This window comes from Fomitopsis serialis (assembly GCF_022376445.1).
Source record: "Fomitopsis serialis strain Sig1Antser10 chromosome Unknown B0H18scaffold_199, whole genome shotgun sequence".
Lineage (NCBI taxonomy): Eukaryota > Fungi > Basidiomycota > Agaricomycetes > Polyporales > Fomitopsidaceae > Fomitopsis > Fomitopsis serialis.
Genome location: NW_025955159.1, coordinates 39554 through 66793, shown reverse-complemented (window position 1 = coordinate 66793; position 27240 = coordinate 39554). Strand labels below are relative to the sequence as shown.

Below are 27240 nucleotides of genomic sequence, written 5' to 3'. Positions count from 1 at the left end.
CTTTTGTCATATAAGAGCAGCGAAGACCGTCACGCGATGTTCGATTGTGGGTGCACGGAAATGTGTTTGCTCTCAGGGGCAGTCATTCGGTGCTCCCAATCCGAAGACGGAACCTCTCCCGCCCCGCGCCTCTGCTGCCGTGCCCGCCGTCGCTCAAGCCATGGTCTCAACATCGGACATCTAGCTCACCCCCTTCGTGCCCTCCTTGACTGTCGCGGCTCGGGACGGGCGTCTCCTCTTCCTACCAACCACCCCTCCTCAACGTCGATGCGTCGTGCTCAACTTCACTGCCAATGCAGAAGACGGCCCATTTTCCGACACTGTAATATCACCTATGTCAGCCTTCTCCTGTCACCTCACCTCTTGTTCCCGGTCACATCTCACCTCTACCTCGCACGTCGGCAGCCCCGGAGTCTGTCTACACGAGTCTCGTGAAGGTGTCTGCTCCCCTGCTGACGTGGAACGTCCTAGGCACATATCTAGCGACAATTGCGGTCCTCGACACCTTTGCCGTGCACCCAGTCTCCATCCGTCGACCACCTGTCTTCTACGACAATCGCATGTGGACGCACACACGGCGTGTTTGTACTGGCCGCGTCCACCTCGTCAGTCTGGATGTCGCGGGATTGAGGCAGCAACCGGGACCTCTAGCCCGGTGTCCGACACTGTCATATCACTGGTGACAGCGCGTCACTACCTTCCATTAGCCCTCTCCCGTTCACAAACGCGTACCGGCACCATCTCGTCGACCAGCTACCTCGGAGGGCGTCTATCGCGACATCCCGAGTCACACAGGGATGTCTGCTCCCTTGCCGACGCCGGTCACGCAGCTGGCGACGTGGACACACGACGTACCCGCCTATCTTCGCGGTGCAGTCGTTGGGCGTCCGTGTGCCGACTCTGTAGCATAGCCCGAATCACGAGCTGGTGATCTATGTGTCCAGCTCGCTTTCGACAGATCGCGCCCCGAGCCCGGACTCCTGTCCGCTGCACAGCCGTCCCGTACCTCCGGTCAGCCACCGACGTGTTGGTGTTGATCTTCCACCTCGCACGAGTCCGACGTTGCGGCTGCGCCCTCGCAACAACCGGTCTACACGGCTCGTCCCCCGAGACCGTACGCGTGAGAGGACGTACGGAGCGGCCGGGAACTTCGTCCAGCCAGACCGGAAGGAGCTGCTGAACACATCTCCGCGTGCTGCGTAGTCTCGCGCTGCGTACGTTCCCCGACACTGTATGTGGTCAATGCGGGCCACTCGTGTGTGCGACGTCCTCAAACTCACGTTTCCCGGTGTTGAATCTCACTCCGCCGGTCGGTGGTACCCCTCAAGCGCAGCTGACGAAGATACCACTCTGGTCGTCGGCGTAGAGTCCTGGGATCTCGTGGTTAGTTTCTGCGCGTCCGATGATATGGTAAGTGCGTATCTCGATGGTTGCGTGAGGGCTTGACTTACTGGCTGTCCAGAAACCCTTGAGAGCGGGGACGGCGGTCTCCTTGTGGCTACTCTCCGAGCCCAGTCGACAGAAGGCTTGGGGCAGGCAACTCCGGTACGCGTTAATCGAGCCGACGCGCACGTCAAGTCTCACGCCCAGGCCCCAGACCCGACTTTGTTGCTCCAGAGAATCGCGGTCGACCTACACCGGCGGCGGGCGAACGCGGGAGTGATCACAGGCCCGGAGCGTACGGTGAGTACAAAGCACGCGTGATGTTCCATGCTGCTTGCTGACAGTATGCAAGTCAGTTTGCCGGTCGGGACTGGAGCTTCATGGTAGGCCCGCGGACGTCGCGCTCTGACGAGGGGACGGCGACACAAAGGGGTACTAACGCGACAGGCGGTAGGCTCGCAGGTGAGTAACATGGCTCGGAAGTCACATATGGGTGTACTCACCTAGTGCAAGGAAACAGTGAGCTCGGCTCGGTCTGTGTACCGGCAGATGGCCTCGCAGGGACTGCGCTCGGTAGACGACCCGAGTTTCGTGGTGGGCAAGGGTAATTTGGTGAGTCCTGTCAATGCTGCCGACGAACGCGGCAGACGAGTAGGGCTGCCGGTACTTATCTCGTCTGTTTCGCGATTACTCGCAGACGTCGGGACAAGGCACCCGTGGAAGTCCTGTACACAGCGTCGGTCGGCGAGGTGGAGTTGCGACCGCCGAAGTTCGGCGGTGGCAAAGACAGCGGCGAGCATCGTGATCTGATCGAGATCGACTCCGAGGGCGAATATAGAGTGTGGCTGAGACTTGTGGAAGCGGACGGACAGGGGTAGCTGAAAATCGATGTCATTTCTCTCCGAATCCGTTAGAATACAATGAGAGCTGTATCCTACGGCCCGTGTGCCCTGCTGGAAGTGCGCCCAATGTGTCCAGGACGAGTCCAGCGCCCTACACCTAGGACGAGTGCACGACGGCATTTATACCCTAGGACGAGTCCAACGCGTCATCTATACCCTAGGATGTGCACAGACTCACGAATTATTGACGGTCCATCTCCGTCTCCCCATTCGCCCGCTAAGCCCCGTCGCAACGCGGTCTCGGCGCCAGCTCCCGGCAAGCGCCCCCGTCCTTCCTTGCCACATCCATCTCTCCCGCTGCCACGTCCTCTGCTTACCTGCTGCACTACCTTCAGCCCTGAACGCATTCCACGTCCTTCCGAAGTCCATGGCCGCTCCCGCGCACGCAGAGGCACCTCTCCCGGGCGCGCGTTTCCCTGCTCCAGCCGCTGCACCAGCGCCGCTCCCGCGCACGCAGCGCCGCCATCTCCCGACGCACATCCCACACCTCGCGCATCAGCGTACCCACGTCCGACGCCGTCGTGCTGATGCTGGACATGCTCGTCGCCGAGCTCCTGGCCGAGAACATCGACGACGCAGAGGACCCGTGGCTCGCGCGCGAGGGCGACGGACTTGAGCGGGAGCTCTTCGCAAACGCGTACGAGGCGCTGGGAGGAGGGAAGAGGCCGCGTCGAGGAGACTCCTGCGACGGTCCTTCAGGGCTGGAGGACTGCTGTGCAGGATAGCGTCGTGGCTCTCCTCCTCGACCTTGGGGACTACGAAGCCTTGTGGCCGTGCGGACGTTGTCCCGTTAGCGGTGGCCGCAGGCAACTCTGTAGTTTTCGAAGGGACGCGAACCCCACGCCGGATGCTGGGGCACTGAACGCTGCGGTACCGGACGCAGGCCTGTCGACGAAGGTGTTTCCTTGGGAGCGGCGGAACGTTCATCTGTGGAGCTGTCAGCCTCGCCGTGGAACCTGGGAACGAAGTGATTTGTGTGGTCTTGACTAGGTGCTCAGCACAGACACTATTCAGAGAATAGGCACGGAACCTACACTGGTGTGACGGTGCCATTGGTCGCGCCAGCGGCGAACTCGCATGTCTCGCGAGGAGCGTCGACTTGGGCGCGGTGGGGGCCTTGCCGGGGCCTGGGGCAGGCACATCGCGTGTGTGCGCAGATGCCTTTTTCTGTCTTTTATAAGCGAAGGGCGCGGAGGCGACCGTCCGCGATCCGCTAGCAGACCAGCCATGAGCGACGCGCCTCGTACACGCGACGTCCCGACCCACCCGTCATGTAGTTCGATCCTCCCACTGACGAAGGGGACGGTGTGAAGCGTAGGATGCTGTGATGTAGCGTACGACAGCTCACATGAACAGATCCGGAAACGACCTCGTGGATCTGCGAATGTCTTGGAAGGCAGCGATGAGCTGCCGGTGCAACGACTGTGGGTCTGATCAGAGTCGGAGACATACCTAGAGCGAAACAAACACACGCTGCCATCCGCCGCGTCCCAATTGCACAGGACAAATCCTGTGCGCCACGACTTGAAGACACATTCGTGTGGCATCGGCAGCCCCAACGTCCGCAAGTCGTCTCCAAGAAGCCCGCTAGGTACCGTTCCGCGTCCTCTTGGTATATATTGAACAGACGAGCCTTGTCCGCTCTATACTGAATGAGCATCGTGACCGCCATCGCGAGTGCAGGTATCAGTGGAATCGAGGAGGAAGGAGGAGCAGGAAGAGCGGGAAGAGCAGGAAGAGGACAACCCCTTGCAAGAGGATGTAAGTTGGATGTAAGTTGCGCATTAGGCCACGGCAAATCCCGCGATCGAGATTGAAATAAAATAATGCGCATGCCCGTGCCACGGATACTCTGTCGTCGATATCCGGAGGCACGGTGCACGAAGGTTGAAGGGATTGTCTACGTCTGCCTGGGGAGACTACCTCTGTCAAGCTCTGCGAACTACCCAAGAGTCAGGACCCTCGAGCTCGTTCACCGGACGGCCCAGGTATGGAACAGAAGCGGTATGTATCGTGTCACGGGCGACTCCCCACTAGTGGCGACGCACCTTGGGCGACCTCTGTTAGCTCTGCACGACGCCCAGAGGAGGTCAGATCCAGACGTTCGCATGACGATGTCACGACACACCGAGAGAGCCTGAGTACGCACCAGGATCGACTCCGATTCATGCGTGACCCCCGAGTTGCCCCCGAGTCCCCTCTCGTTCTCACATCAGGTGCGTCTTCTAGTTTGTTGGGTGGATGGTCGCACAGACACAGTCGTGATGCGTGCACACTCTTGCCATCGTGCTTAGGGGTGAGTCCAGAGGCCTTCCGGGCTGACATTCATTCTCACCGGTGTGCGTGCTGTTCCAGCGACCAGCGAGCGGAGATTTCGTCAGGCATTTGTGGGTCGGGGAGCAACATAGCGTTTGCGTCGGGAATGGGCGCGACCTCTGGCTTTGCGCAATCCGAGTCCCAGGCGTTTTCCGATGGCGACAGGGCGTACGTCTTGGTTATACCGTGCGCGTGGCTATATCTGCACCAGACCTCTTGATATGCTGGCTCGCCGCGCCGGCCTTGGACGCTTTGGACATGGCATAGGAAACTACGCTTCTCTTCACTTTTGCGGCGGCAGGAAACGAGCGAACCCCGCGCTTCAAACAGCAGATGTCACGCCTTCGTCTTGTTATTGTGTCAACAGCAGTCCCAAACGACGTCGACTGCAGTTGCACTTGCCCGTCTTGTAGCCGACGGACTCAGAAACCTTGCTTCTGCACCGCCGGCGCTGCTGGTGGCAGACCGAGAGTCGTGTTCAAAATTTCAACCGTCGCACGTGCATGTTCGACTCCTTCACACTCTGCCCACGTCTCCTTGTCCGTGCACGTACCTGTCGTCCACGTCAACTCCCATGACGGCACCACTCACATTCACTGTGAAGGATCATCCCGATTTCGGTGTCGTTTGGCCAGGTGTCATCCTCCCTCCAAATCAGGCCTCCAAAACGCGAAAATGTTCGCAATACACGCCTCCCTGTTGCATCCGACGGATAGCGCAACTGTACGGATCGCGCAACGGTGTGTACAGCGGCACGCTTGGGCAGCACAGTGAGGCCTGGGGAGTCGCTCCCCTGGAGTACTACAGAGGATCAACTCCCTGCTACGAGCAGTAATTTTTGATTTTCCGTCTGCGCCCACTGGTGTGGGCGTCTGTGTATGATCGTCGCTGCGTGGCGCGTCGGGTTGCGATTCTGCGAACTGTCCTCGATCGAAGATCCGGGTGTACTGGCCCGTTCATCAACTGACAAGCAGCAGGACGTGCTGCCTTTCGTGAAGGTACGGCGCCACAAATGATCGATGCAGTTCGACGACACGGACACATCACACATCGTCGCCAGGTGCCAGATCGTGGTGTCGCTGATGGACGTGTAACTCGCAGTCACCACGTGCGTCGCTCCGTATGGGTTCGAACGCACTCGCATCGCAAGTTCAACTTCTACTATCTTCTCCCGCTTGCGGTTATAGGTCAAGCAATTCCTTATCGACAGCAGGCTGTCACATACTACTACTTCAGCATACACAAACGACCATCTTCAACATGGAGCACTACATTCTAGACATTCATTACACCGGGAAGAAGGCGAACTTGGCTACTGCGCACAGACGGGCTACCGGATCTCTCGAGCAGTTTATCGAGGACGACCTTCTGGGCCTTGGGTTTCCCGCCACGTTCGAGCCCACCGTCACAAGTCTCTGGCAAGGCTCTGTACCGGTGGTACGATGCACGTGGAACGTCGAGCGTCGTGACGCCGAACCGGATGCTGCGGTACGACACCGTGTTCTAGAGCTGTTGGGGCGATCCTGATTCTTCGTCTGCACTCGCAGCGCCAAGTGGTGGAGGAGATCCTTGCCATCAAGAGCCAAGCACGTACGAAGAAACAGCGCAAGGCGTTCAACCGCAAACTGACCGAAATGCACATGTGAGTACGCCCCCAGTACTATCCTACAAAGTTGCGTGCGACTCAGCTTGTCGGGGACTGCCCAGCGCACATGTCAATGTTGAGATCCGGTGCGTTCTGTCGTTGCTCCCAACGTGGTCGCGTCGACTCATTGGACTCGCAGGGAGGTGGAACCAGCTGCGCGAGATCTCCCCGACCCAGCGGCGCAGAACCGTCCCCTCGTCCCCGCTCTGCAGGACGGCCCAGAACCCGCTCCGCAGAACCACCGAGCATCCGCTCTGCAGAACCGCCCGGCCTCCGCCCTGCAGGACCACTCAGTCCCAGCTCCGCCGGGTCCTACTGAAGTGACGAAGCGAGCACGCTCACCATCCGAGGGTGGCAACGCCGGTCCTGACAGCAAGCGTCTCGGCAGCAGGCACCCGCGACTGGTGCCCAGGTGCCGTTTCACTCCGCGCGCGGGATCTACAGGGCGTGCAAGTCCAGCAGTCTCAGCCTTCTGGTGGTCCGAACAGGCCCCGAGCCAATTCGTACGCCCGCCGATGCCGCCGAGATTCCATTCGTGGGACAACCGCAAGCGCACTCAGGCCTTGCCGCCGCAACTGCATCCGCGAGGGGTCCGATTCAATGGCCCCAGGTTCATCAATAACGCACCTTGGGCGGTTCGACACGATACTACTGGGGGACTTCGCATCGATGCTGGCGCTTCAGGGTCTCTGCCTGCTATTCATGAAGTCGCTGCGCCATATCCGAACGTCGCGCCCGGCTTCAACCCGAACGGTGGTCAGCACTTCGCTCAACCTGAACCTCCACATGCTCCTAGGGTCGCCAACATGCTTCGCTTCCAGCGGATTCCCCCACGCTTTGCTCAGGCTGCCTCGGGATCGGGTTGGGCCTCGACTGCTCAGACTGGTGCTGCTCAGACTGCTCAGACTGTGACGGCCAATGCTACTCCTGCTCAGACTGCTCGTACTGCTGGGAATTCTAAATCTGGGGCAGCTCGATCTACCACTCGTACTGCACTCTCGGAGGCCTCTAACGCTGCATCCTCCCGGGCCGCTGCGAGCGAAGTGACAGTGAAACAAGAAGCCACGGACGACTCTCGGGCTCTCAGAGTCGCCGGTGCCCTCGCCGCGAAGGAGAACCTGCCGCCACCCCGCTCTGGGACTGAGGCCGACTCGGGTGCCCGCAACGGGGTCACGACAGGACTGGGAGATGCTTTCAGTAGTGCTATGGCCGCCATGGTCGCTGCAGCAGAGGCGCGCATAGACGAACTCGAAGGGAGGGCCACCAGGATGAGGCGGCGCGCACGACGGAGCGGGAAGAGCGCCTCGCTCGGCGCGAGGCCGAGTTCGCAGCGAGGCAAGCGGCGTCCCTCCAGCGGGAGAACGGTCAGGCTTCTCTCTTTGGGGCGATCCTACTAGTCCTGTCGCTGATCCTTGACTCTGATACGCAGGTATGGCGGCGGAGCTCGCGCGGATGAAGGCGATGTGGACGCGCGCTCAGGGCCAGTTGTTGGACGCGAGGACGCAGGTCACGGACTCACGGAGCGACCTGGAGGAGACGCGGGCCCATCTGGCGGAGACGCAGAACAACCTGGCTCACGCACGGACCAGCTGACAGATGCAGGGACCCGGCTGACAGGCACACTGACCCAGCTAGCGCACGAACGGAGGCGATTGACAGACGCACGGACCCAGCTCGCAGATACGCAGACACAGCTGGCTGACACACAGGCCCAGCTCGCAGATGTAAAGGCGCAGGATGTACTGGTGCAGGCGCGCCTTACCGGGGTGACCACAGAAACGGAGCTGCTTGCGCAGGAGGTAGCCGCGCTTCGAGCGGACCTTGCGCGGGAGCGGGAGAACCACGACGCCGAACAGCGAGTTGCGCAGGACACGATTGCTGGTGAGTTTGTCTGCAGAGTCGGCGAAGATCTGTCCTGACTTCCGTTAGTGCTGCGAGCGGATGCAGCGCGGCTGGAGCTTGAGGCAGCCCAAACTGCCACTGGTGAGCACGTATTCATGTTTCCGAGAGGTGCTGCTGATACGGCGTACTACTGGCGGCGGAGGCTCTCCGTCAATCGGAGCTCAAGCTGAGGTTGATAATCGACTGCTCGTGGAGCTTAAGCTGGAGCTTGAGGTCGACAGACGACTGCTCGTGGAGAGAAACGCGCAGGGTGAGTGAGCACACGATCCCTCGTGCTTTCGTGTATGCTGATGCGCCCGGCGACTGGCGGGTAGCGCTGGGCAAGACATTCGTCCGGACAAAGTTGGATCTGCTCGCCGAAGGATCTTGTAAGTCGTTCTAGGCGACGCGGCCGCCCCACTGGAGTGCTGACGACGGACGGACCCGGATAGCCCTCCGCGAGCAGGTCGAGGCGCTCACGCAGCGGCTAGAGGACAAGCGCGCTGCGCTCGGCGGGCGCACGGAAGGAGAGCCATGCTCCGCGCTGGCCGCCGGCGCGCACGAGACCCTCGGTGCGTTATCCCGTCATGTCGTTCGCGGGCGTGATGACCCACTCATCATTGTCCCTTGTACGCAGCCGGGGGTCAAGGCGCGCACTCGCGCGGCAGATGGATGGGGTACTATTACGACCACTGCTGAGCAGCGTCGTGTGTGGACGCTGTCAGGCAGTGGGCCGTTGATAGGATTCATAGGCCATGAGTCATAGTGCACAATCTAGCCAAACACAAACTACTACTCTCACCATCCTTTAGACACTCCGCGTCGTCTTCCTGTAATCCGTAGCCAGCGCATCAGCGACTCGGTTCGTGTCAGACCCGATACAGATGCCACGTTCTGCAGCAGCGCTCGAGCCACCGGGACGTATCTTCCTTTCTTCGCATAGGTTTAAGACTCGTGCAGCTAGTATCACGGGCAGGACGAGACATCTCTCCCCCATCGCCAGTTGCGGCCGCTGTCTCGGGCCATCCGGACGTTGTCGCTCTGGTGGGCCCGCAAACTACCACTGACACTGGTCGCCCGCATTTGTCGGGGCGAGCCAGCTGAGTAAATCTCGCTATGAAACAATACGACGCAATACGGCTCCTGGTCTTGAGCCTCAGTAGATTGCGTTCTTGTATGCAGTAGACTGAAAGTCACGCGTGCGCAGGTCGCCCCTGACGAGTCTCTCAAACGTCCGTGGCGGCCTGCCGCCTACAGAAGACGGCCAGCTGAGCTTTCACCCCAGCGTACTGGATGTCCAGGACGCAGTGCCTCATGGTGTTCAGCCTTGAGGGGTGCACGCGACAGCCCGCCGTCGAGAGAACCGGAGCGAGGGAGGCGGTCTGAGCGCGCACGCTGACAGTGTTGCCGTCGCGGTCGCGACGCGTGTAGTGCCACCGAGGCTCGAAGAACGGACATCCCGCGCTCGGCGTCCCCGAGTCGAGCCGCGGTTCCGCGTCGAAGCCCGAAAGCTGCAGCGCGGCGGGTGGGCGCACGGGCACCGCGTCATCCTGGGCCGCGAGTCGCAGAGCTCCGTCGGCCTGCCGTCCATCCGTGCCCAGCGCGCGGAGGTCGGGTGTAGTAAGACGCACGGCGCGTCTCGGATCCGAAGTCGAACGACATCCCGACGTTCACCTCGGAAGTGGGAGCGGCGGCTCTGATGGCAGGAGCAGGGCGGCTGTGAGGTGCGGCATCCCCGGGCGGTACGTGAAGCAGAGGGGAGAACTGCCAGAAACTACCACCGCCAACAGACGGCCGCGCATGCGACCGCAGAGTGGCTTCGTCAAGCGTCGAGCTGGACGCAGCGGAACGTTGGCTGCCCGGGCTGACATGAACGAGAGGAGATCTAGCCGAGCGCAGACTGACCCAGTCGTCACCCGAGTCAAGGATGCTCCCCGACTCGTCCGGAGCGTCCGCGTTCCCCGAGTCGCCGATGTCCCGCGGATCCGCATGGAGATCGCTCTCGTGCGTAGCTCCTTGTGATCCCCATCCAGCGCGCTTTCCGATGTGGGATGGTCCCCAGCCTCGATTGAGTACAGGAGCGGACCGCTTAGTGTTCAGCTGAGAGCTACGGAAGGCATGGCGGGTGTAACGTCCCAACACGGCGTCGTCAGCAGTGCCACTGGTGAGCGTGAGGTGGTGTTTCGCCCTTGCAAGTGCCGTGTCGCATGAAAGAAATTTTGATTTTTAGCAGATAATGCTGAAGCCGACGGAACCGACGGTGCGGGCGGACTCGAACGGAATGGAGCGGAAGATGGACTCTCTGCCTCTGCGATGCTGTCAGTCTCCGTGAGCGATCACCAAATAACGTCGGCTCACATCCGCGTACGTGGTCGCTGAAAGCTATCCAGGTCTTTGCCTCTCCCCGACGAGGACGTCGCGCTTGCATCTGGCAGTGCCGTGCATCGTGACGCGTTCCACTTTCTCTCGGCCCGAATCTCAGCGGCGACTGCTTGCTGCGGAAGCGACCAACAAAACAGAGGCGCGCGCATATACATTAGCAGTGAAGAGGAGTCTCCGCTATAGTAGAGCAGGACGCACATGATGCTCCCCTCAATCCGAACCCATCGCACGTCCCTCCTGCGCATCGACCAGGCCCCAGGTGTTGGGAGGGAGGAGGCCCAGCTGTCCGACGACCGGCGAGAAAGGCTAGCACGCCACGACGTCCACCGTCTGTCATCGATGTTGTGCGCCGTGTGAGACTGCAGGTGTTCGCCCGACAACAGCATCGTAGGGAAGCGGGCACACGTCCACTGACGGGAACGGAAACGGTCTTCGAGTGGCCTGCAATAACTCCGGCCTTTGTCTGCGAACCAGAGAAGCTAAAGTCTTGTAACGATCCAATCTCGGCGTATGTACGAAAATGGGCCGCCGGGCGCCTGATCTTTGACTCCGCGAGCCGGTCCGCGATCTCCGAGATCCCCTGAAGCGGGTTCAATTTGAAGATGTGCTTCCGCGGCTGTCGCGAGCTGCTAGCACCGAAATCTGCCCAAAGCACTCCTCTCCGTGTCTCTCTGAGTGAGCCATGCTGCGGCTTTGTCTGAGACTCTGTGAATATCTGGGCAATATGCGACTACGGCACTCGCAACTCCCAGGAATATGAATCGAAGACACGAAGGCAGGTCGACTCAAGTCAAGTTCGCAGGTACGTCGTCGTCGTCTGCTTGCCTGTGCCACCATCAGCTGCGAGGGCGTCGTCAGTACGTCGCCAGTTTTGACTGCCACGAAGGGCGTGAGCGGGTCCTCGGGTGCCCTTCCGCGACATGCAGTGGACGATGCCCGGGGGATGACAGGCTTTCGTTGCGTCGCCGTAGACGGCTGTTCCGGAAATCGGGATGCGTCGACGTCGATTGTGACACGCACTGTATGGCGCCACTACGCCGTTCAAAGCAGCTTGACGCGTCGATCCGGATGCCTCCGCCTCCTCGATCCCTCTGGCAGAATTAATGGCGCTCCAGCCCGGCTGTCCCTCCGAGTCGGTCGCGTCCCGTTGGGCTCCTCCCCTCGCCCGACTTGCACGCTCGGCGACATCTCCCTGGGGACGCCGAGATACTCGTGGTACGTGTTCTGCTGGATCATGCGACGTAGCGTAGTGGTCAGCGAAGGGCGGCTCCTGGGCACCGAGTGCGGCCTGGAGAGTGCGTCTCCTGAAGTGCGCCAGGGGATCGATTCTCCGCTGCCCCATGACCAGACCTCACTTTTTTTCTGCCTGCGTATCCGGAGTGCAAGTGCTGTCACGCTCGATGCGGTCGGCGACGGCAGCAACGGAGCTCCAGCGCCGACAGGTGTCAGGTTCTCATTGCATCGCGCGGTGTCCGTTGCAGCGACATCATATGCTCACTGTCCCTGTCACGCCGCTCTCCTCTGTTGTGACAGGAGTTGGGCTCGGCTGTCCCGACACGCTTCACATTCCGAGGCACCGTCGGCGTGCGCGTGACTGCCACCCTCCAATCCGTCACCGAAGAAGAGAACATGGTCGCGGTGCGCGGTGTCCTTTCGGCAGTGTCAATCGCGTCGAAGTTCACGCGTCTCTTCTTGGTTCGGTTCGCTCCAACGCATCTGGGACTTCGCTTGCGTCACAACCTCGAGCTGTCGCCCGAGTGGCCAAAGCCTGCGTTCACTACTGCCGTGCCCCGTCTCCAAAAATCGTGGATTTGTTCGTGGTGCATACCCCCCAGGAAAGTCGGCAGATAGTCAAATGGTCTGCTGCGGCCGTACCCGGTGGTACGCTTGGGCAGCTAGTGGAAGCCTGGGAACTCTCCTGTAGCGCTGCGGGATCGACTCCCTCCCATCGAGCGGTTACTTTTTGACTATCCGCGGCACGACCTGTCGATCGTCACTGGACCGTCTTGCCATAGCCCCCTGCCGCTGGTCTCCAACTCTGACAGATCTCACAATCGAGTTGCTGTGACGGCGTCGGCGCGTATCGAGGCGGGGAGGCGGTGGAGTTGCGCGGACACGTCGTGAACTCCGTGGCAGATCGCTTCTGTAGCTCGCGCCTGTTCACGCTGGCATTGGTTCCATGCACACGCGCATGCACTGCACCTGGTTGAATTCACTCTCCCACTCTTCGAGCCGCACTCAGTCGACCGCACACCCCATTCTCCTCTCGACAGCGGGCTGTCGCACACTCACTCACTGAACACTCACGACGGCAACCATGCATTCCAGAGAGTCTTCCAGCACGACGCTCACCGCCGAATCCTCGTAGGCCGTTCTCCTGCACTAATCACACCGCTCACGCAGCCTAAATCAACCCACAGGAGCGAACAACCAGCCCCACGACCCCGGCTCAAACGCCAAAGCGCCCGCGCTCGCCTGTCGCGGGCGAGCCTGAGAGCAAGCGTCTCCGCCCCTCGTCCGGCGCACGAGCCAATGCAGGTGACCGCAGCGTGGTCAAGGCCGGCACTCGCTGCGCTGCACTCGCTGCAAGACACGCGCGGCTGGTGGAGCTCGGGCGCGAGCTGGAGGCCTGCCAGGAAGACATCACGCAGACGAACGAGCGGCTCGCTCGGTGCGAGGCCCAGTTATCTGAGACGGTGACGCCGCGCGGGGACGCAGACACCGAGCTGGCGGAGGCATGCGCACTGCTGGCGGACGTGCGGGCTCTGATCGGGGAGGGGCAGGTGCTGCTGGCCGGTATGACCGCGGAGCGGGACCGGCTCGCGCAGGAGGCAGCGACGGTTTGGGCGGAGCTTGTGCAGGAGAGGACGAGAGAGGATAAAATACAGGCCCTGCATGACAAGAACGCTTGTGAGTTGATGCACGAAGGCAGCGTGGGTTTTGTCTGACTTCGTCCAGCGCTGCGGGTGGAATTGGAGAGGTTACGACAAGTCCGGGCAGCGCAGGCGGCCGCTGTTGGTAAGCATATCGGCATGGATCTCTGGAGCGGGTACTCATAAAGCCTCCTAGTGGCGGAGGAGGAACTGCACCAGTTGGAGCTCAAAACTCAAGCTGAGATCGACCGGCGACTGGTCGTGGAGCGGAACATCCAGAGTGAGCACGATCAATCATCCATACTCACATATGCTGACCACGAGCGATGAGCAGTCATGAGCGAGAAGTTCGCCCAGGAAATATGGGATCTGATGGATGTTAGGCTTGGTAAGCTTCCCTAGGCGACGCGGTGTTTCTCAGCGATGTGCTGACAACGTAGCGGTGTCTAGCCCTTCAACGGCAGCTGGAGGAGCTTAAGCGGAAGCGGGAGGACGAGCGCGCTGCGAAGGCACAGGAGCAATGCCCCACCTTGGCAGATGCCCGGGGAGAGGCCTTCGGTGCGTCATTCAGGTTCCTTCGCGGGCGTGACGATCTATTCATTACGTGTCCCCTTTGCAGCTGGGAGTCAAGGGGCGTCCTCCGAGTCACGCGGCAGGATGCCAGGGTGTTAGCGCGACGGTTGCTGACCTGTAGCATCGCTGTGGACGTTGTCAGCCAGTGGGTCGTCGATGTGTTCAGTGCCCGATTGATATACGTTGTAATGCACGATGCAGCCACACACAGACTAATCTCACAGTCCTTTAGACACCTGACTATCATTTACTAGTAGAGTCGGATTAGACACGTTGTCCTGTACTATTGGTCCCTTCAAGCCTGATCAGACCTCAGAACTTCTTGCTGTGCGCATCACGGTGCGGGCACACGCCCACTGACGGAAACGGACACGTTCTTCGAGTTACCCGATAGCTCCCATTTATCCAGTTTTGTTAGTCTGCGAAACGGGTGTCTTGTAAAGATCCAATCTCGGCTTGCTGAGTTGAACCGGCAGAGCCTAATTTTGACTCCGCGAGGCCGGTTCGCGATCTCCGAGATCCTCCAACGCGGATTCATCCGCTTCCCAACCCCCTGCACTCCTCTCCGTGTGTCCGAGTCGTCCCCACTGCAGCTTTATCGGTGATGCTGGGTATTTATGGGCACTGGAAACATACGACACCTGCGATTCCTAGGAAAATGAATCGATGACACGCAAGGCGGGACGGCTGTGACGTCCGCAGGTGCGTCGTAGCCTCAGTCGTCTGCCAATGCCTGCCGGGGTCACAGGTCACGACTCGCCGACGTGTTGTGAGGGCGTCCGAGTCGTCGGGACGGAGAATCTGTGGCTCAAGATATGTCACGAAGGCGAGCGAGTCCTCTCGGGTGCCAATCTCCGCGGAGGATGCCCGGGGATGACAGGCTGTCGTTGCGTCGCCGCAGACGGCTGTTCCGGGAAGCGTCGACGTCGATTATGGTATGTACTGTATAGCTCCACCAAGCCGTTCAGAGCATCTGGACCCGTCAATTCAGAGTACTTCCTCCGTCTTCTCGATGCCACTGGCAGAAATGGTGCTCCACCTGTACCTACGAGTCGGCCGCGTCCCGTTGGGATCCCCTCATCGTTCGACTTTCAATGCTCGAGCGGCATCCCTTCGACGCCGAGATACTCGTGGTGCGTGTTCTGTTGACGTACGCTGCGTAGCGTAGCGGTTAGCGATGGGCGGCTCCTGGGCACCGAGTGAGGCCTGGAGAGTTGGTCTCCTGAAGTGCGCCAGGGGATCGATTCTCCGCTGCCCCATGACCAGACCTCACTTTTTTTCCTGCCTGCGTCTCCCCTCAGGACGGCGATTCGCATCGCAGCTCCACGGCTTGCCGCGCTTCCCCGCACGCTGACACGGTCACTTTTAATTGACCTAGTCCGGGCGCGGGCACATTGTTGGCTCCGTTACAGGCCGTGTCCGGAGTTGAAGTGGTGCCACACTCGATTTGGTCCATGGTCGACTTCTGATCACGATGCATGTGATGGTGCATGGGCTGGATTTACGGGCTGGCCTTCTGTCTTGACAGCTCGACGGCTTGGAGAGGGGAGTCCATAACCACTCGTCACATGTTGTCGGGCGCGCTGCAGTCAACCTCCCGCATGTGCAGCTCTCAGCCTGTCACACCAGATGTCTTCCGCGGGCCCCTTTTCCTGACAGCGCGTGGCGATGACGGCAACCAAATTCGAGTCTCGACAGGCGTCAGCCTTTCGTCGCCTCGCGCGACGCCTGCCAGCTGCAGTGTCCTGTGTCTGTCAGTGACGGCGCCCTCGTCGAGGTTTGTCTTGTGGTACCCTGGCATCGTATCTCGCTGCTACGCGTGACCGCGGCGGTCTAAAATGTCAGTCTTACTGGTCAATATCGCCCTCGAAAGTGCGAACACATTCGTGGTGCGTGGACTCCGCACGTCGACTGTTTAACGAAGCGGTCGTAGTCTCCGAACGTGATTGCGGCATGCCCGGGCAACATGGTGCCTGGGGAGTCGCGCCTTCGAAGCGCACCGGGGGATCGATTCTCCGCCACGAGCAGGCAATTTTCCTTTTGGTGAATGGGACGCATAGTCGGCGCTGCTGAGCGCTGAGTAGTGACCGACATCTTCTTAGCTATATTGATCCCTCATTTTGCGTCGCTGTCGGTAATGCAGGTGTGCTGATTGGCGTACACTATGTAATGGTCGGCGACAACAGAGGACGAGCACGTCGAGATTCCCGCTGCAGCCTTTGCTTGTGAACTTGTTCATGCTGTGACTGGCTGGTACAAGATACGTGCGCATGGCAGCACGCCGCCCGCAGGTCTTGTGGACGATGCGGACGTCCTGGCGAAGGATTATGCGGGAGATATCTGAAGTGACGTGGGGCCGTCGCGCGAGGAGGGACAGCGACGCCGATCTGGGTCCGCGAGTCCAATCACGTGTGTTACTTGGTTCCACTGCCGCACCCGTTGTGAGTCGTGTCCGCAACATATCATCACTACCGACATACTCAGACTATCCCCTTCTCTCGGCAGCGGGCTGTCGTGCACGACTTTCCAGACTAACAACATGCAGCACTACGTCTTGGACTTCCAGTACTCTGGGGTGAAAGCTCAACTGGCCGTTTCCCATAGGCGGCGGTCTCCAAAGTATATCGAACGGTTCGTCAGGGAAGACCTTGTAAAGCTCGGCATCCCTCGCGAACCTGGGGCTCGCACCACCAGTTCCTGGCTAGGCTCTGTCCCAGCGATACGGTGCGCATGGAATATCGAGCATCGCGGAGACGCCTCGGACGCTCTGGTAGGCTCCCGTCTCTACACCGCCGGCGAACACATCGCTCACTCCTCGTTTCAGCGCGCGGCGATCGACGCGCTCTTGCCCGCTCGCGTCAACGCGCAGACGAAGAACGAACGCAAGGCGTTCAAACGCCAACTGCTCGAAATGAACATGTGAGTCCACCGCCCGCCCAAGGACCTGTACTCTCGCTCAGCTCGCCGAAACGTCTAGCTCCCAGATTGTCGCCGAGATCACGTACGTTCGGCTCAGCACCGGTGGTCGGCGAGACTGATGGACCTTGCAGTGACACAGAGCCGGCGTCGCAAGCCGTTCCAACCCCAGCTCAGCCCTCTGGAGCGTCGAAGCGCGCTCGCTCGCCCACTAATGGCGGTGGCACTGCGAACCAGGCGAAACGACTACGGCAGCAAGCTTCCACGTCCAGCACACAAACATCCGCACCGGCTACGCAACCGACTGCAGATGCTGGGACTCGTCTCGACGTCAATCCTCCTGCAAGAGGCTCTACTGACACGAACACTCGTCCTGACACTGGGTCCTCGCAGAATGTAACTGGTGTTGCCGGACCTGCTTGCGCTGCTGGGGCTTCTGACACTGGGACGGCTGGAACTGCTGCTCGCGCTGTGCTCCTGGACATCTCGAACGGGGCCGACGTGGATGAAGTAGCGGTGAAGCAAGAAGTCCCGGATGACGCCGAGGCTCTCTGGGGTGCCGACGCCGGCACCGCGAACGTGAACGTCCCGCCCGGCGATCGCAACGGAGTCGAGCCCAGTATTGTGGGCAGTATTGTGGGCAGTCTGAAGCCGGCTCTGGACGAGGCGGCCGCTGCAGCAGACGCGCGCCTGGAGGAACTCCAGCGCGATCTCGAGGACCGCCGGGATGAGACGGCGTGGGTGAGTGACCGGCTCACTCAGCGCGAAGCCCGGCTGCGAGCGAGCGAGGCGGCGCTCCGCGAGCAAGAGAGGGGTAAGTCTCCTCCCGTGCGCTGCGGCCAGTGCTGATGTCGATCCGCAGAGATGGCGGCAGATGCGGCGCGGACGGACGCGGCGCTGACACGCGCTGAGGGCCAGTTGTACGAGGCGAGGACAAGGCTGAGTGCCCCGGATACCCAGCTGGCGGAGACAGCCACCCAGGTAGCGGAGGCGGAGGCGAAGCTGGCCCACGCCGAGACCCAGGCCGTCAGGGGGCAGATGCGGCTGGCCGAGGTGACCACAGCGAGGGATCGGCTCGCGCAGGAGGTGGCGGCCCTTCAGGCGGACCTTCAAGCTGTGCAGGAGAGGAAGCCGAGCGAAGCCGAACAGCAAGTTACGCAGGACACGATTACTTGTGAGTCCATGGGCATGGGTAGCGTTGGATCCCGTCTGAATTCCTCCAGCGTTGCGAGTTGAATTGGACGCGCTGCGACCGGAGGCGGAGGCGATACACGCAGTCGCTATTCGTAAGCATGTTGTCATGGCGTTTCGGAGCTGGTACTCACACCCCTCCTAGTGACTGAAGAGGGCCGCCGCCGCTCAACGCTCAAGCGGCAAGCCGTGGTCGACAGACGACAGGCCGTGGAGTTGAAAGCTCAGAGTGCGTCTGCGTACGATCAGTCATGCCCTTGTGTATGCTGATGACGAGTGACGGCCAGACTTTGGCAAGAAGGTTGTCCGGACACAGCTGGATCTGCTAGGCGACATTTCTGGTAAGCTGTCCTGGGAGATAGATGCGTTCTCATGGCGCTGACGACGGACGGACATCCAGTGCTTCGCGAGCGGGTCGAGATGTTCACGCAGCAGCTAGAGGGCGAGCGCGCTGCGCACAGGGAATCCTCTGGTCCGTCGTTACTGTACGACGGTCGCGGCCGCGATGGCCTACTTACCACTATGTTCCCTATGCAGCGGTGAGTTGAGGGACATCCTCTATGGGCAGGAGGATGAAGATCTACCCGTAAGCTGTTGCCACGCCGTGGTGCACATCGCAGCCCGACACAGAGTACTCTCACCGTCTTTATATATCTCACATCGATTATGTGTATCGTATCATCATGTCTTCCTTACTATAGTGTATTGCCCGTGGCGTTATTTGTCATTTAAATATACCCATCGGAGAAGGGTTCATGGGTATGCTATTGTCAGACACTCCGGACATTTCGCAGTCTCGATCAAGCCTTGGGTGCTGTCGGATGTCTTGCCCTGAGGCTACCGGACGACGCCACCAGTCGTCGCTGCACTGTCAATGAAGGGTACCTCAGGCCTCACCGGCAGGTGACCTTCGAGCAACCATATGCGCACGGTAGCTCAATCGGTCGCAAGATGCTTTAGATCATGACTTGTGTGTGCCGTGATATATTGGATATCGCTTTCAAATGCTGCTCGTCCCTCTGGTTACTAGTACAGTCAACTGTTGAAGATACCCACTCAATTATCTGAAGTGTCAGCCTCGGGTATTGCACTGGCCCGGGCCAGCATCTTCTGCTCCTGCGCACTACGTTGTTCGAATCAAGCCCAACCAAAGGTATTACATCGCATGAAAGGAAAATTACAATACGAGATGATACACATTCGAGGGGTATTCAAAGGATCATGAACGCCTGAAGGATGGTGAGAGTAGTCCGTGTTTGACTGTAGTTTGTATTACGACGTAACACAGTAGGGGCATGGCTTACTTGACACACTGACGGCCAACCGGCTGATAGCGTCAATAGCGTCGTTCCAGCTCAACACTCGTTGCACTAGCAGCCCATCCTCCCGCCATGCGAGAACACCCCACTACATGTGGAAGACACTCGTGAATAGGGCACGCTCGCGAACGTCATGAGGAGATAACACACCGAAGGCCTCCGTGTGGCCGGTGGAGAATAGCTCTTCCGCATTGCGCCTGCGTACAGCGCGTTCATCCTCTAGCTGCTGCATGAGCGTGTCTAGATGCTGGCGAAGGGCTAAAATCCGTGTGTTGTCAAATCACTGAGAACACTGCATCGCCTAGGACAGCTTACCAAGAGCCTCGCCCATCAGATCCAACTGTGTCTGGACGAACTTCTCGCTCAAGACTGCTCGTTGCTCATGATCAGTACACACAAGAACATGCATGATTGGTCGTACTCACTCTGGGTGTTTCGCTCCACGATCATTTGCCTTTCGATCTCAGCTTGTGTGCTGAGCTCCAACTGGCGAAGTTCCTCTTCCGTCACTAGTAGGTTTTGTGAGTACCCACTCCAGAGAACCATGCCAACATGTTTACCAGCAATAGCCGCTCGTACTGCCTGCACTTCCGGTCCCAGTGTCCCCAATTCCGCCCGCAGCGCTGAATGAGGTCAGACAGACCCCAAACTGCCTTTTGTAATCAACTCACAAGCAATCGTGTCATGCCGAGCCTGTTGTTCATCCTCTGTCATCCTCGCCTGCACAAGGTCCGCCTGAAGCGTCGCTTTCTTCTGCGCGAGTAGATCTCGCTCTGCGGTCACTTGGGTCAGCTGCATGCGCCCCTTGACGAAGTTGGTCTGTTTATCTGCCAGCTGGGCCCATACTTTCGCCCGCTGGGTTCGTGCGTCAGCAATCTGGGTGTCCCTGTGCTTGAGCGCCGTCAGCGTCTCAGACAAGTGGGCCTCGACTCGGGTCAACGCCTCCTCCTTCCGCGCGTTAGCCGTCTCCGAGTCTGGGAGTCATTGCGAATGAGTGTTAGCACTCGCGAGGCGCGCTGAATATGAGACTGACCCATCCCACGCTCGCGAAGCGCCATCTGTCTCGCCTGCAGCTGTGCCTCATACTGATCGAGCCACTCTCCCGTCTGGACTATGTCATCCTGGCGGGCCTCCACGTCGCGCCCGAGTGCCTCCAGGCGCGCGCCCGCTGCAGCGATTGCAGTGTCCAGAGCCGTCTTCAGAGCGCCGGGCTTGACTCTGCTGCGATGTCCTGGATTGGCCGGCGCGTCCTGATGGCCTGGCGGTGCGTTCTCCTTCGCGGCGCCCCAGAGTGCGATGCCGTCGTCTGCCACTTCTTGCTTCACCGCTACAGGTTCAGTCCTGTGGGTCGCGTTAGGCTGCGTGGGGGATGTCATCAACGTAGTAATAGAACCAACCGGAACTCGGCAGTGAGCACCGTACTAGAAGACACTCCGATTTGAACCATAACCCAGACTATACACCGTGGTTGCACTCACATTTGCAACTCGCGCAGTTTGTCATTGAGTACTTTACGCATCCGCGTTGTGCGTATTGCTCGCGCCGTTGGCGTGAACACTACTAGTGCCTGATGCTGCAAAGGGTAGACCGGGAGTGAGCGGTAAGTCTCCCTGGACCGAGGAAGAGACACACGAGAGCGTCCAAGTCGTCGGTGGGATGTTCGGCATTCCACGAGCATCGCACCACTGGCACGTCGTCTCTCCAGAAACTCGTGACGATGGCCGCAGGTTCGCGCGGGATGTCGAGGCTTTGCAGGTCGTCCTGGAGAAAGGTTTCGACGTACCCAGCGGCGGTGCGTCTATGCAGAAGGGCCAACTCTGCCTTCCTTCCGCAGTAGTGAACCTCCAAGACGTAGTATACCATGGTGGCCGCTGCAGAGTATGATGAAAGAATGTGCGACAGCCCGCTGCCGAGAGGAAGGGGTTAGAATGGGGTGCGCAGTGAAGCTGGTGTCGACTCGGGGGACGGGAGAGCGAATTCAACCTGATGACACACGTGATCGATGGCACTGGTAGGCAATGGACCGTCCGTCCTCATTCGTTCCGTGGAGGTCCATATCCTCAGACACGCTCACAAGGCCGTCGTGACACAGACATTACTTTGATATGCGTGTGCACGCAGCGAGTGCGGCGCGGACCACAGAAGCGGTCTGCCGCGGAGTTCACGACGTGCTCGCGCGACTCCGTCGCCTCGCTTGCCATCACACCGCCCACACCAATCAGCAGCACGGAATGGGTGTACCGATAGTACGTACTGACGCCGTGGTCTCCTGCCACAAAAATTAGTTGTCAGATCTGCCAGCGTCGACGACAAGTCTCAGGGAGACATACAAGACGGCCAAGTGACGATCTGAAGGTCGTGCTGTGAATATGCAAAAAGTGACTGCTCGATCCGTGGCGGGGAGTCGATCCTGTAGCGCTCCAGGAGAGTGTCCCCAGGCTTCACTTGCTGCCCAACGCGGGCCACCGTACACGCCTCTCAACCCGACGGACCGTTTGACTATCTGTCGGGTTTACAGATAGATACGTACAACGAACATATCCACGAGTTTTGGGGACTGATAGAGAGGGGCCACGGCAGTAGTGAACGCAGACTTCGTCCACTCGGGCGACCGACAACTCGAGGTTTCAAGCTTGTGAACCGGCACCGGAGAGGACTCGCTGGCCTTCGTGATATATCTTGAGCCAGAGCTGCTGACGTATCGACGACGCCCTCGCAACACGTCGGTGACCCCGGCAGGTAGACGACCACTACGACACACCTGCGGACTTGACAGCCGTCCTGCCTTGCGTGTCATCGATTCGTCCTCCTACTAGAATCGCAGGTGTCGTAGTTTTCCAGTGCCTATATATACCCAGAATCACAGATTACTGAGCTGCAGTGCGGATGACTGAGAGACGGGGAGAAGTTTGCATTTGGGTGCTGGCAGCTCGCGACAGGGGCGGAAGCACATCTTCGAATCGAATAGGGCCCATCTCGGAGATCGCGAACCGGCGTCGCGGAGTCAAATGTCAGGCGCCCAGGGAAATTCACTTTCGGGCGCCGAGATCAGATCTTTACAAGACACCCGCTGTTCTCTGGTTCGCAGACCTACATAGCTGATCAAAGCCGAGTTACTGGGAGACTCGAAGAATGTTCCCGTTTCCGTCAGTGGACGTGTACCCGCACTACGCACAGTATGGTTCTGAGGTCTGATCAGGGTTGCCAGAAGGGGCCAACGGTACAGGATGTCTAAATGATAGTGTCTAAAGAATCGGCAACCAGTCGCCGATGTGGGACAAATGCCAGGACGCGATGTTAACAGGCTGAGTGCGAGGACTGGGCCGGGAGTCGCGCGATGGTGCACACCCCAAAGTAACTTGTATTGCAGCTTGCTCACACGAGTTACTAACATTCGTGATGTCCGAGTCGATTTAATATAAGTACATTGTAATGATGCGCTAGTGCAATACAATGATTTGTGATCGCATCTATTGATGGATCTGTGATGTACATAGTATATACCACGATTGTACAGTAAGTAGGGCTACTACTAATAGTACAACGGTGCGCGACGCGACTTAGGCATGCCCGGGGCGGTCACGCCACAGCGGCCACAGCGGGGTTCGACCCTGCAAACCGGGTGGGTCATTTGAATCACATAACCTCAACTTGTGGATGCCCTGGGATGACAGGCTGTCGTTGCGTCGCCGCAGACGGCTGTTCCGGTAAGCGTCCACGTCGATTATGACACTTACTGTATGGATCCGCCGAGCCGTTCAAAGCATCTGGACCCGTCGATTTGGATGCCTCCGTCTTTTAGATGACACCGGCAGAAATGGTGCTCTAGCCTTTGTCCAGCCTTGCCCAGTTATCCCTCCGAGTCGACCGCATCCTTCCTAGGCCCGACGCTGGAATACTTGTGGTACGTGTCGTGGTGAATCATGCTGCGTAGCGTAGTGGTTAGCGATGGGTGGCTCCTGGGCAATGAGTGAGCCTGGAGAGTTGTCGCCTGATGTGCACCAGGGGATCGACTCTCCGCCACCCCATGACCTCACTTCACTTTTTTTCTGCTTGCCTCTCCGCCCAGGATGGCGGGCGATTCGCGTTGCAGCTCCACGACCTGTTGCGCTTCCCCGCACGAGACGTGTTGTCCTGTATGGTCCCTTGATTTAATACCTTCCTGTGTAACAGCGATGATTCCCCCTCGTGGTGGCTTGATTCATGTTTGAATCAGAGGGTATTGTACACGGCGGGAGACACGAATGTTCGTTGTGCACTGAGCATCTCGCGTTCACTGCGTCACTGCGATTGAGCTACCACGCACGTCGCGTCACGCATACGGTCGTTGACCCGGAACTTGTCGTCTCAAGTAGCTGACAAAAACGTAGTACCCTTGCACTGTTCCTCGACGACTAATGATAAGTATGACCAACGCATGTCGCCAATACACTGTGAATACAATACAATATGGAATACATGATGATTCGAGACACAAAATCGATGTGAGACGTATAAATGACGGTGGGAGTAGTCTGTTGGGTTGCATCGTACAATACGGCACGTCACCATAGGAATACATACGGCGTTCTGAACGCACGAACGGCCCGCCGTTCCAGTTCAACAGTCGCTGTGCTCAGCCTCTCCAGCCGTACAAGGACATCCTTTGACTCATAGCCATATAGGCAGCAGATGATGAATAGGCCTGCTCGCGAAGAACTACAGTACATCCGTCCATCGTCAGCACGACAAAAGTAATGCATGGACGCTCAGTACGGCTTACAATTGATTTCGCCCAGCAGATCCAATTGCGTCCGGACGTATTTCTTACTCAGGTCTACCCGTCACTTGTGGTCAGCATACACGGAGGCACGACGGATCGCAAACCCACTCACCCTGAGCGCTAAGCTCTGCGACTTGTCGTCTCTCGACTTCGGTTTGTATCTTGAGCTCCGCGGCTTGTCGTTTATCTATCTCAGCTTGTACCCTGAGCTCTGATTGGCGGAGTTCCTCCGAAGCCACTAGTGGGCTGTGTCAACACCCGCTCCCAGGAACCACGAAAACATACTGACCAGTTCGAGCTGCCTGCGCCTCCGACTGCAGCGTGCCTACTTGTGCTCGCAGCACTGGAAGGAGTCAGACGGAACCCAACACCGCTCCGTACGACAACTCACGAGCATTCATGTCCTGCGTAGCCTTCAGTTCAGCCTCGTGCTTCGCTTCATCCCGCGCAATGTCTGCCTGGAGCGTAGCGACTAGCTGCGCGAGGCGATCCCGCTCGGCGGTCACCTCCGCCAGCCGCAAACGCCCACGCACGAACTGGGACCGCGCTTCGGCCAGCTGGCCCCGTGCTTCGGCCAACTGGGCGGCCGTCGCGCTCTCGCTTGCCCTCGCCTCAGACACCTCGCTCGCAGCACGTGCCAACGCCGCGTCATTCCGCGCGCCAGCGGCCTCCACATCTGCAGATCGTTGCGACCAAGCGACACTGTCAGTACTACCTGGTTTGCACAAGGGAGAGACTCACCCTTCTCCCGCTGCTGGAGCGCCTGCTCCGTCGCTCGAAGCTTGGCTGATTGCCGGGCTAACCGCTTGCTTAGTCGTGCCGTCTCAAGCTCGCGAGTTTCCACGTTGCTTCTGAGTCCATTCAGGTGTGCGTCTGCTGCAGCGACCGCAGCGTCGAGCGCAGTCTTGAGCGTGCCGACGATACTAGTCGCGCCCCTGTTGCGCTCGCCCTGATCGCCCGGCGCGTCCTGAGGACCTGGCGGTGCGTTCTCCTTCGCGGCGCCCCCGAGTGCATGGGCGTCGTCCGCGTCTTCTTGTTTCACCACTACATCGTCCGCAACAGCCCGCGAAGAAGCAGCGTTCAAGGTATCCAAGGGCACAGTGCGAGCAGCAGATCTAGTCACCCCAGACTCAGAAGCCTCAGCAGCGCGAGCAGGTCCGGCAGGTTGAGCAGCATCAGCAGGAGCAGACCTAGAGCCTGTCGCAGGAGCGTTGTCACCCTCGGGACGAGTCCTTGCCGTGTTCATAGCCGTCGGGCGCGTTCCGGGAGCGGAGGGTTGTGCCCCGGAGGCTTCCTGTCGAGGACGCTTGTTCTGAGGCTCGGCATGACCGCCATCGACAGGTGAACGTGGGCGCTTTGGCGGTGCAGGTTGTCGAGCTGGGGCCGCAGGCGCTTCCGGGGCCGGAGACACGTTCCTGTAGGTCACGTCAGGCTGCGTGAGGGGTGCACCGAATGTAGCAGAAGAACCCACTTGAACTCGACAGTAAGCGTCGCACTACCGAAGTTAGCGAAGACCGGAAGTGTTCAAGGTCATGGCGCTCACATGTTTAGGTCCCGCAGTGTGGCGTTGAGCGCTTTTTGCTGCCGCCTCGTGCATGTTGCCAGCATCGTCGGCGTAAACTCTTCTAGCACCTGATACTGCAAAGCGTGGACGAGGAGTAAGCGGGAGGTCTCCCTGAGATGAGGAAGAGACGCACGAGAGCCTCCAAGTCGTCGGTGGAATGTTCGGCGTTCCACGAGCATCGCACCACCGGCACGTCGCCTTGCCAGAAACTCGCGACGGTGGCCGCAGGCTCGCGCGGGATTTCGAGGCTGCACAGGTCGCCCTGGAGAAAGATTTCGATATACCGGGGGTTGTTTCTATGCAAAAGGGCCAGCTCTGCCTTCCGCCCGTGGTAGTGGATCTCTAAGATATAGTGTTGCATTGTAGTCGCCGGCGTGTGTGTTCAAACGATAATGTGCGACAGCCTGCTGCCGAGAGAAAAGGGTCAGAATGGGGTACGCGGTCAAGTTGGTGCAGGCTCGGACGCGGGGAGAGCGAACTCAACCTATTGACGCACGTGATCGCTGTCACTGGTAGGTTATGACCTGCCCACTGGTGTTGTGACGGGTGTAAACTTTAAAATGTGCGCACGACCGTTGCGACAGCTCATGCGTGCGTACCGAGCCAATGGAGTGTGCGATACGGAAGTGATCTGTCGCGGAGTGCACGACGTGCCCGCACAATTCTGTCGTCTCACCCGCCAATGCCATCACACTGCGCACACCAATCAGCATGCACGGACTCACTCAGATATCGACACGCCCGAGAAGAATCATCGTTTCCTCCACGTACAAGGGTTGCAGCGAAATGAATGCACTTTCACATCCCTTCGCGGGCAGGGGAAGCGGACCACAAGCCACCATTCTCGGTCTAGGAAAAGCGTGTTTCGACGCGTTTCCCAGGTGTCATTGTCTATGTCATCAGAAAAACATGAGCGATCTTTTTCACTTTCGAAGCCTTTTCTGCGTGAGGAAATGATATTACCTTGGTAGTGACGCGGACGGTCCAGTGATGATCGGGAAGTCGTGTCGTGATTATGCAAAAAGTAACCGCTCAATGGGGGGGAGTCGATCCCGTAGCGCTCCAGGAGAGTTCCCCAGGCGTCACTAGCTGCCCAAGCGTTCCATCGGACACGGCCGCAGCAGACCATTTGACTATCTGCCGACTTTCCTGGGGGGTATGCACCACGAACACATCCACGATTTCTGGGGACGGGGCACAGCAGTAGGGAACGCAGGCTCTGGCCACTCGGGCGACTGATAGCTCGACTTTTTGTGACGCAAGAGAAGCCCCAGATGCTGTGGAGCGAAACGAACCAAGAGAGACGCGTGAAATTCGACGCGATTGACAGCGCCGAAAGGACACCGCGCACCGCCGCGACTATGTTCTCTTCTTCGGTGACGGATTGGAGGGTGGCAGTCAGGATGCTCCACGCACACGCCGACGGTGCCTCGGAATGTGAACCGTGTCGGGACAGCCGAGCCCAACTCCTGTCACAACAGAAAAGAGCCGCCGGTATTGGCACAAAATCGGTGAGACCAAGTCGGTGGAGTG

General features: G+C 59.3%; 7 protein-coding genes across 7 annotated transcripts; 3 read left to right on the top strand and 4 right to left on the bottom strand.

Moving 5' to 3' along the window:
• Positions 1 to 2255: 2255 nt before the first annotated feature.
• Positions 2256 to 4110, bottom strand: B0H18DRAFT_1050226 (uncharacterized protein). Its single transcript, XM_048030928.1, has 7 exons — positions 3552 to 4110; positions 3320 to 3498; positions 3179 to 3266; positions 3033 to 3150; positions 2764 to 2967; positions 2615 to 2713; positions 2256 to 2594 (listed from the first exon to the last, which is right to left on the bottom strand). The coding sequence occupies exons 1-7, from the start codon at positions 3830 to 3832 to the stop codon at positions 2460 to 2462; spliced, it is 1104 nt and encodes a 367-aa protein (XP_047885887.1). The 5' UTR covers positions 3833 to 4110; the 3' UTR covers positions 2256 to 2459.
• Positions 4111 to 4151: 41 nt separating this feature from the next.
• On the top strand, positions 4152 to 6331 carry B0H18DRAFT_1050212 (uncharacterized protein). The gene is made up of 4 exons (XM_048030927.1): positions 4152 to 4501; positions 5579 to 5788; positions 5815 to 6243; positions 6309 to 6331. The coding sequence occupies exons 1-3, from the start codon at positions 4276 to 4278 to the stop codon at positions 6126 to 6128; spliced, it is 750 nt and encodes a 249-aa protein (XP_047885886.1). The 5' UTR covers positions 4152 to 4275; the 3' UTR covers positions 6129 to 6243; positions 6309 to 6331.
• A 456-nt stretch (positions 6332 to 6787) lies between these two features.
• Positions 6788 to 8602, top strand: B0H18DRAFT_1050210 (uncharacterized protein). Its single transcript, XM_048030926.1, has 2 exons — positions 6788 to 7590; positions 7690 to 8602. The coding sequence occupies exons 1-2, from the start codon at positions 7053 to 7055 to the stop codon at positions 8163 to 8165; spliced, it is 1014 nt and encodes a 337-aa protein (XP_047885885.1). The 5' UTR covers positions 6788 to 7052; the 3' UTR covers positions 8166 to 8602.
• A 751-nt stretch (positions 8603 to 9353) lies between these two features.
• On the bottom strand, positions 9354 to 10895 carry B0H18DRAFT_1126480 (uncharacterized protein; the record flags this gene model as incomplete). Its single annotated transcript, XM_048035160.1, has 4 exons — positions 9354 to 9697; positions 9759 to 10315; positions 10400 to 10435; positions 10486 to 10895. 4 exons carry the CDS (start codon positions 10893 to 10895, stop codon positions 9354 to 9356), a joined length of 1347 nt encoding a protein of 448 aa, XP_047885884.1.
• Positions 10896 to 16494: 5599 nt separating this feature from the next.
• On the top strand, positions 16495 to 18605 carry B0H18DRAFT_1126478 (uncharacterized protein; the record flags this gene model as incomplete). Its single annotated transcript, XM_048035159.1, has 9 exons — positions 16495 to 16725; positions 16780 to 16874; positions 16933 to 16956; positions 17006 to 17685; positions 17734 to 18045; positions 18095 to 18157; positions 18208 to 18291; positions 18350 to 18403; positions 18463 to 18605. 9 exons carry the CDS (start codon positions 16495 to 16497, stop codon positions 18603 to 18605), a joined length of 1686 nt encoding a protein of 561 aa, XP_047885883.1.
• Positions 18606 to 19469: 864 nt separating this feature from the next.
• On the bottom strand, positions 19470 to 21244 carry B0H18DRAFT_1126477 (uncharacterized protein; the record flags this gene model as incomplete). The annotated part of the gene is made up of 9 exons (XM_048035158.1): positions 19470 to 19639; positions 19697 to 19750; positions 19807 to 19890; positions 19942 to 20004; positions 20053 to 20355; positions 20415 to 20722; positions 20779 to 20802; positions 20860 to 20954; positions 21014 to 21244. The coding sequence occupies 9 exons, from the start codon at positions 21242 to 21244 to the stop codon at positions 19470 to 19472; spliced, it is 1332 nt and encodes a 443-aa protein (XP_047885882.1).
• Positions 21245 to 24083: 2839 nt separating this feature from the next.
• Positions 24084 to 26013, bottom strand: B0H18DRAFT_182502 (uncharacterized protein). The gene is made up of 7 exons (XM_048037001.1): positions 25841 to 26013; positions 25687 to 25781; positions 24885 to 25638; positions 24535 to 24819; positions 24433 to 24486; positions 24256 to 24381; positions 24084 to 24197 (listed from the first exon to the last, which is right to left on the bottom strand). The coding sequence occupies exons 1-7, from the start codon at positions 25884 to 25886 to the stop codon at positions 24130 to 24132; spliced, it is 1428 nt and encodes a 475-aa protein (XP_047885881.1). The 5' UTR covers positions 25887 to 26013; the 3' UTR covers positions 24084 to 24129.
• Positions 26014 to 27240: the final 1227 nt, after the last annotated feature.

What these genes read in the sequence shown, in the direction of transcription:
- B0H18DRAFT_1050212 (XM_048030927.1), top strand. Translation starts at nt 4,276, where the DNA reads ATGGAACAGAAGCGGTATGTATCGTGTCACGGGCGACTCCCCACTAGT. An exon ending in CCCTCTCGTTCTCACATCAG is followed by an intron (nt 4,502 to 5,578) that starts GTGCGTCTTCTA and finishes GACAAGCAGCAG; the next exon opens with GACGTGCTGCCTTTCGTGAA. An exon ending in TCTCCCGCTTGCGGTTATAG is followed by an intron (nt 5,789 to 5,814) that starts GTCAAGCAATTC and finishes TATCGACAGCAG; the next exon opens with GCTGTCACATACTACTACTT.
- B0H18DRAFT_182502 (XM_048037001.1), bottom strand. Translation starts at nt 25,886, where the DNA reads ATGCTCGTGGAACGCCGAACATTCCACCGACGACTTGGAGGCTCTC. An exon ending in CCGACGACTTGGAGGCTCTC is followed by an intron (nt 25,782 to 25,840) that starts GTGCGTCTCTTC and finishes CACGCTTTGCAG; the next exon opens with TATCAGGTGCTAGAAGAGTT. An exon ending in GCTCCAGCAGCGGGAGAAGG is followed by an intron (nt 24,820 to 24,884) that starts GTGAGTCTCTCC and finishes AACGATCTGCAG; the next exon opens with ATGTGGAGGCCGCTGGCGCG.
- B0H18DRAFT_1050226 (XM_048030928.1), bottom strand. Translation starts at nt 3,832, where the DNA reads ATGCCACACGAATGTGTCTTCAAGTCGTGGCGCACAGGATTTGTCCTG. An exon ending in AGGATCGAACTACATGACGG is followed by an intron (nt 3,499 to 3,551) that starts GTGGGTCGGGAC and finishes CTGGTCTGCTAG; the next exon opens with CGGATCGCGGACGGTCGCCT. An exon ending in AAGGCTTCGTAGTCCCCAAG is followed by an intron (nt 2,968 to 3,032) that starts GTCGAGGAGGAG and finishes GGACCGTCGCAG; the next exon opens with GAGTCTCCTCGACGCGGCCT.
- B0H18DRAFT_1050210 (XM_048030926.1), top strand. Translation starts at nt 7,053, where the DNA reads ATGCTTCGCTTCCAGCGGATTCCCCCACGCTTTGCTCAGGCTGCCTCG. An exon ending in TTCGCAGCGAGGCAAGCGGC is followed by an intron (nt 7,591 to 7,689) that starts GTCCCTCCAGCG and finishes ATGGCGGCGGAG; the next exon opens with CTCGCGCGGATGAAGGCGAT.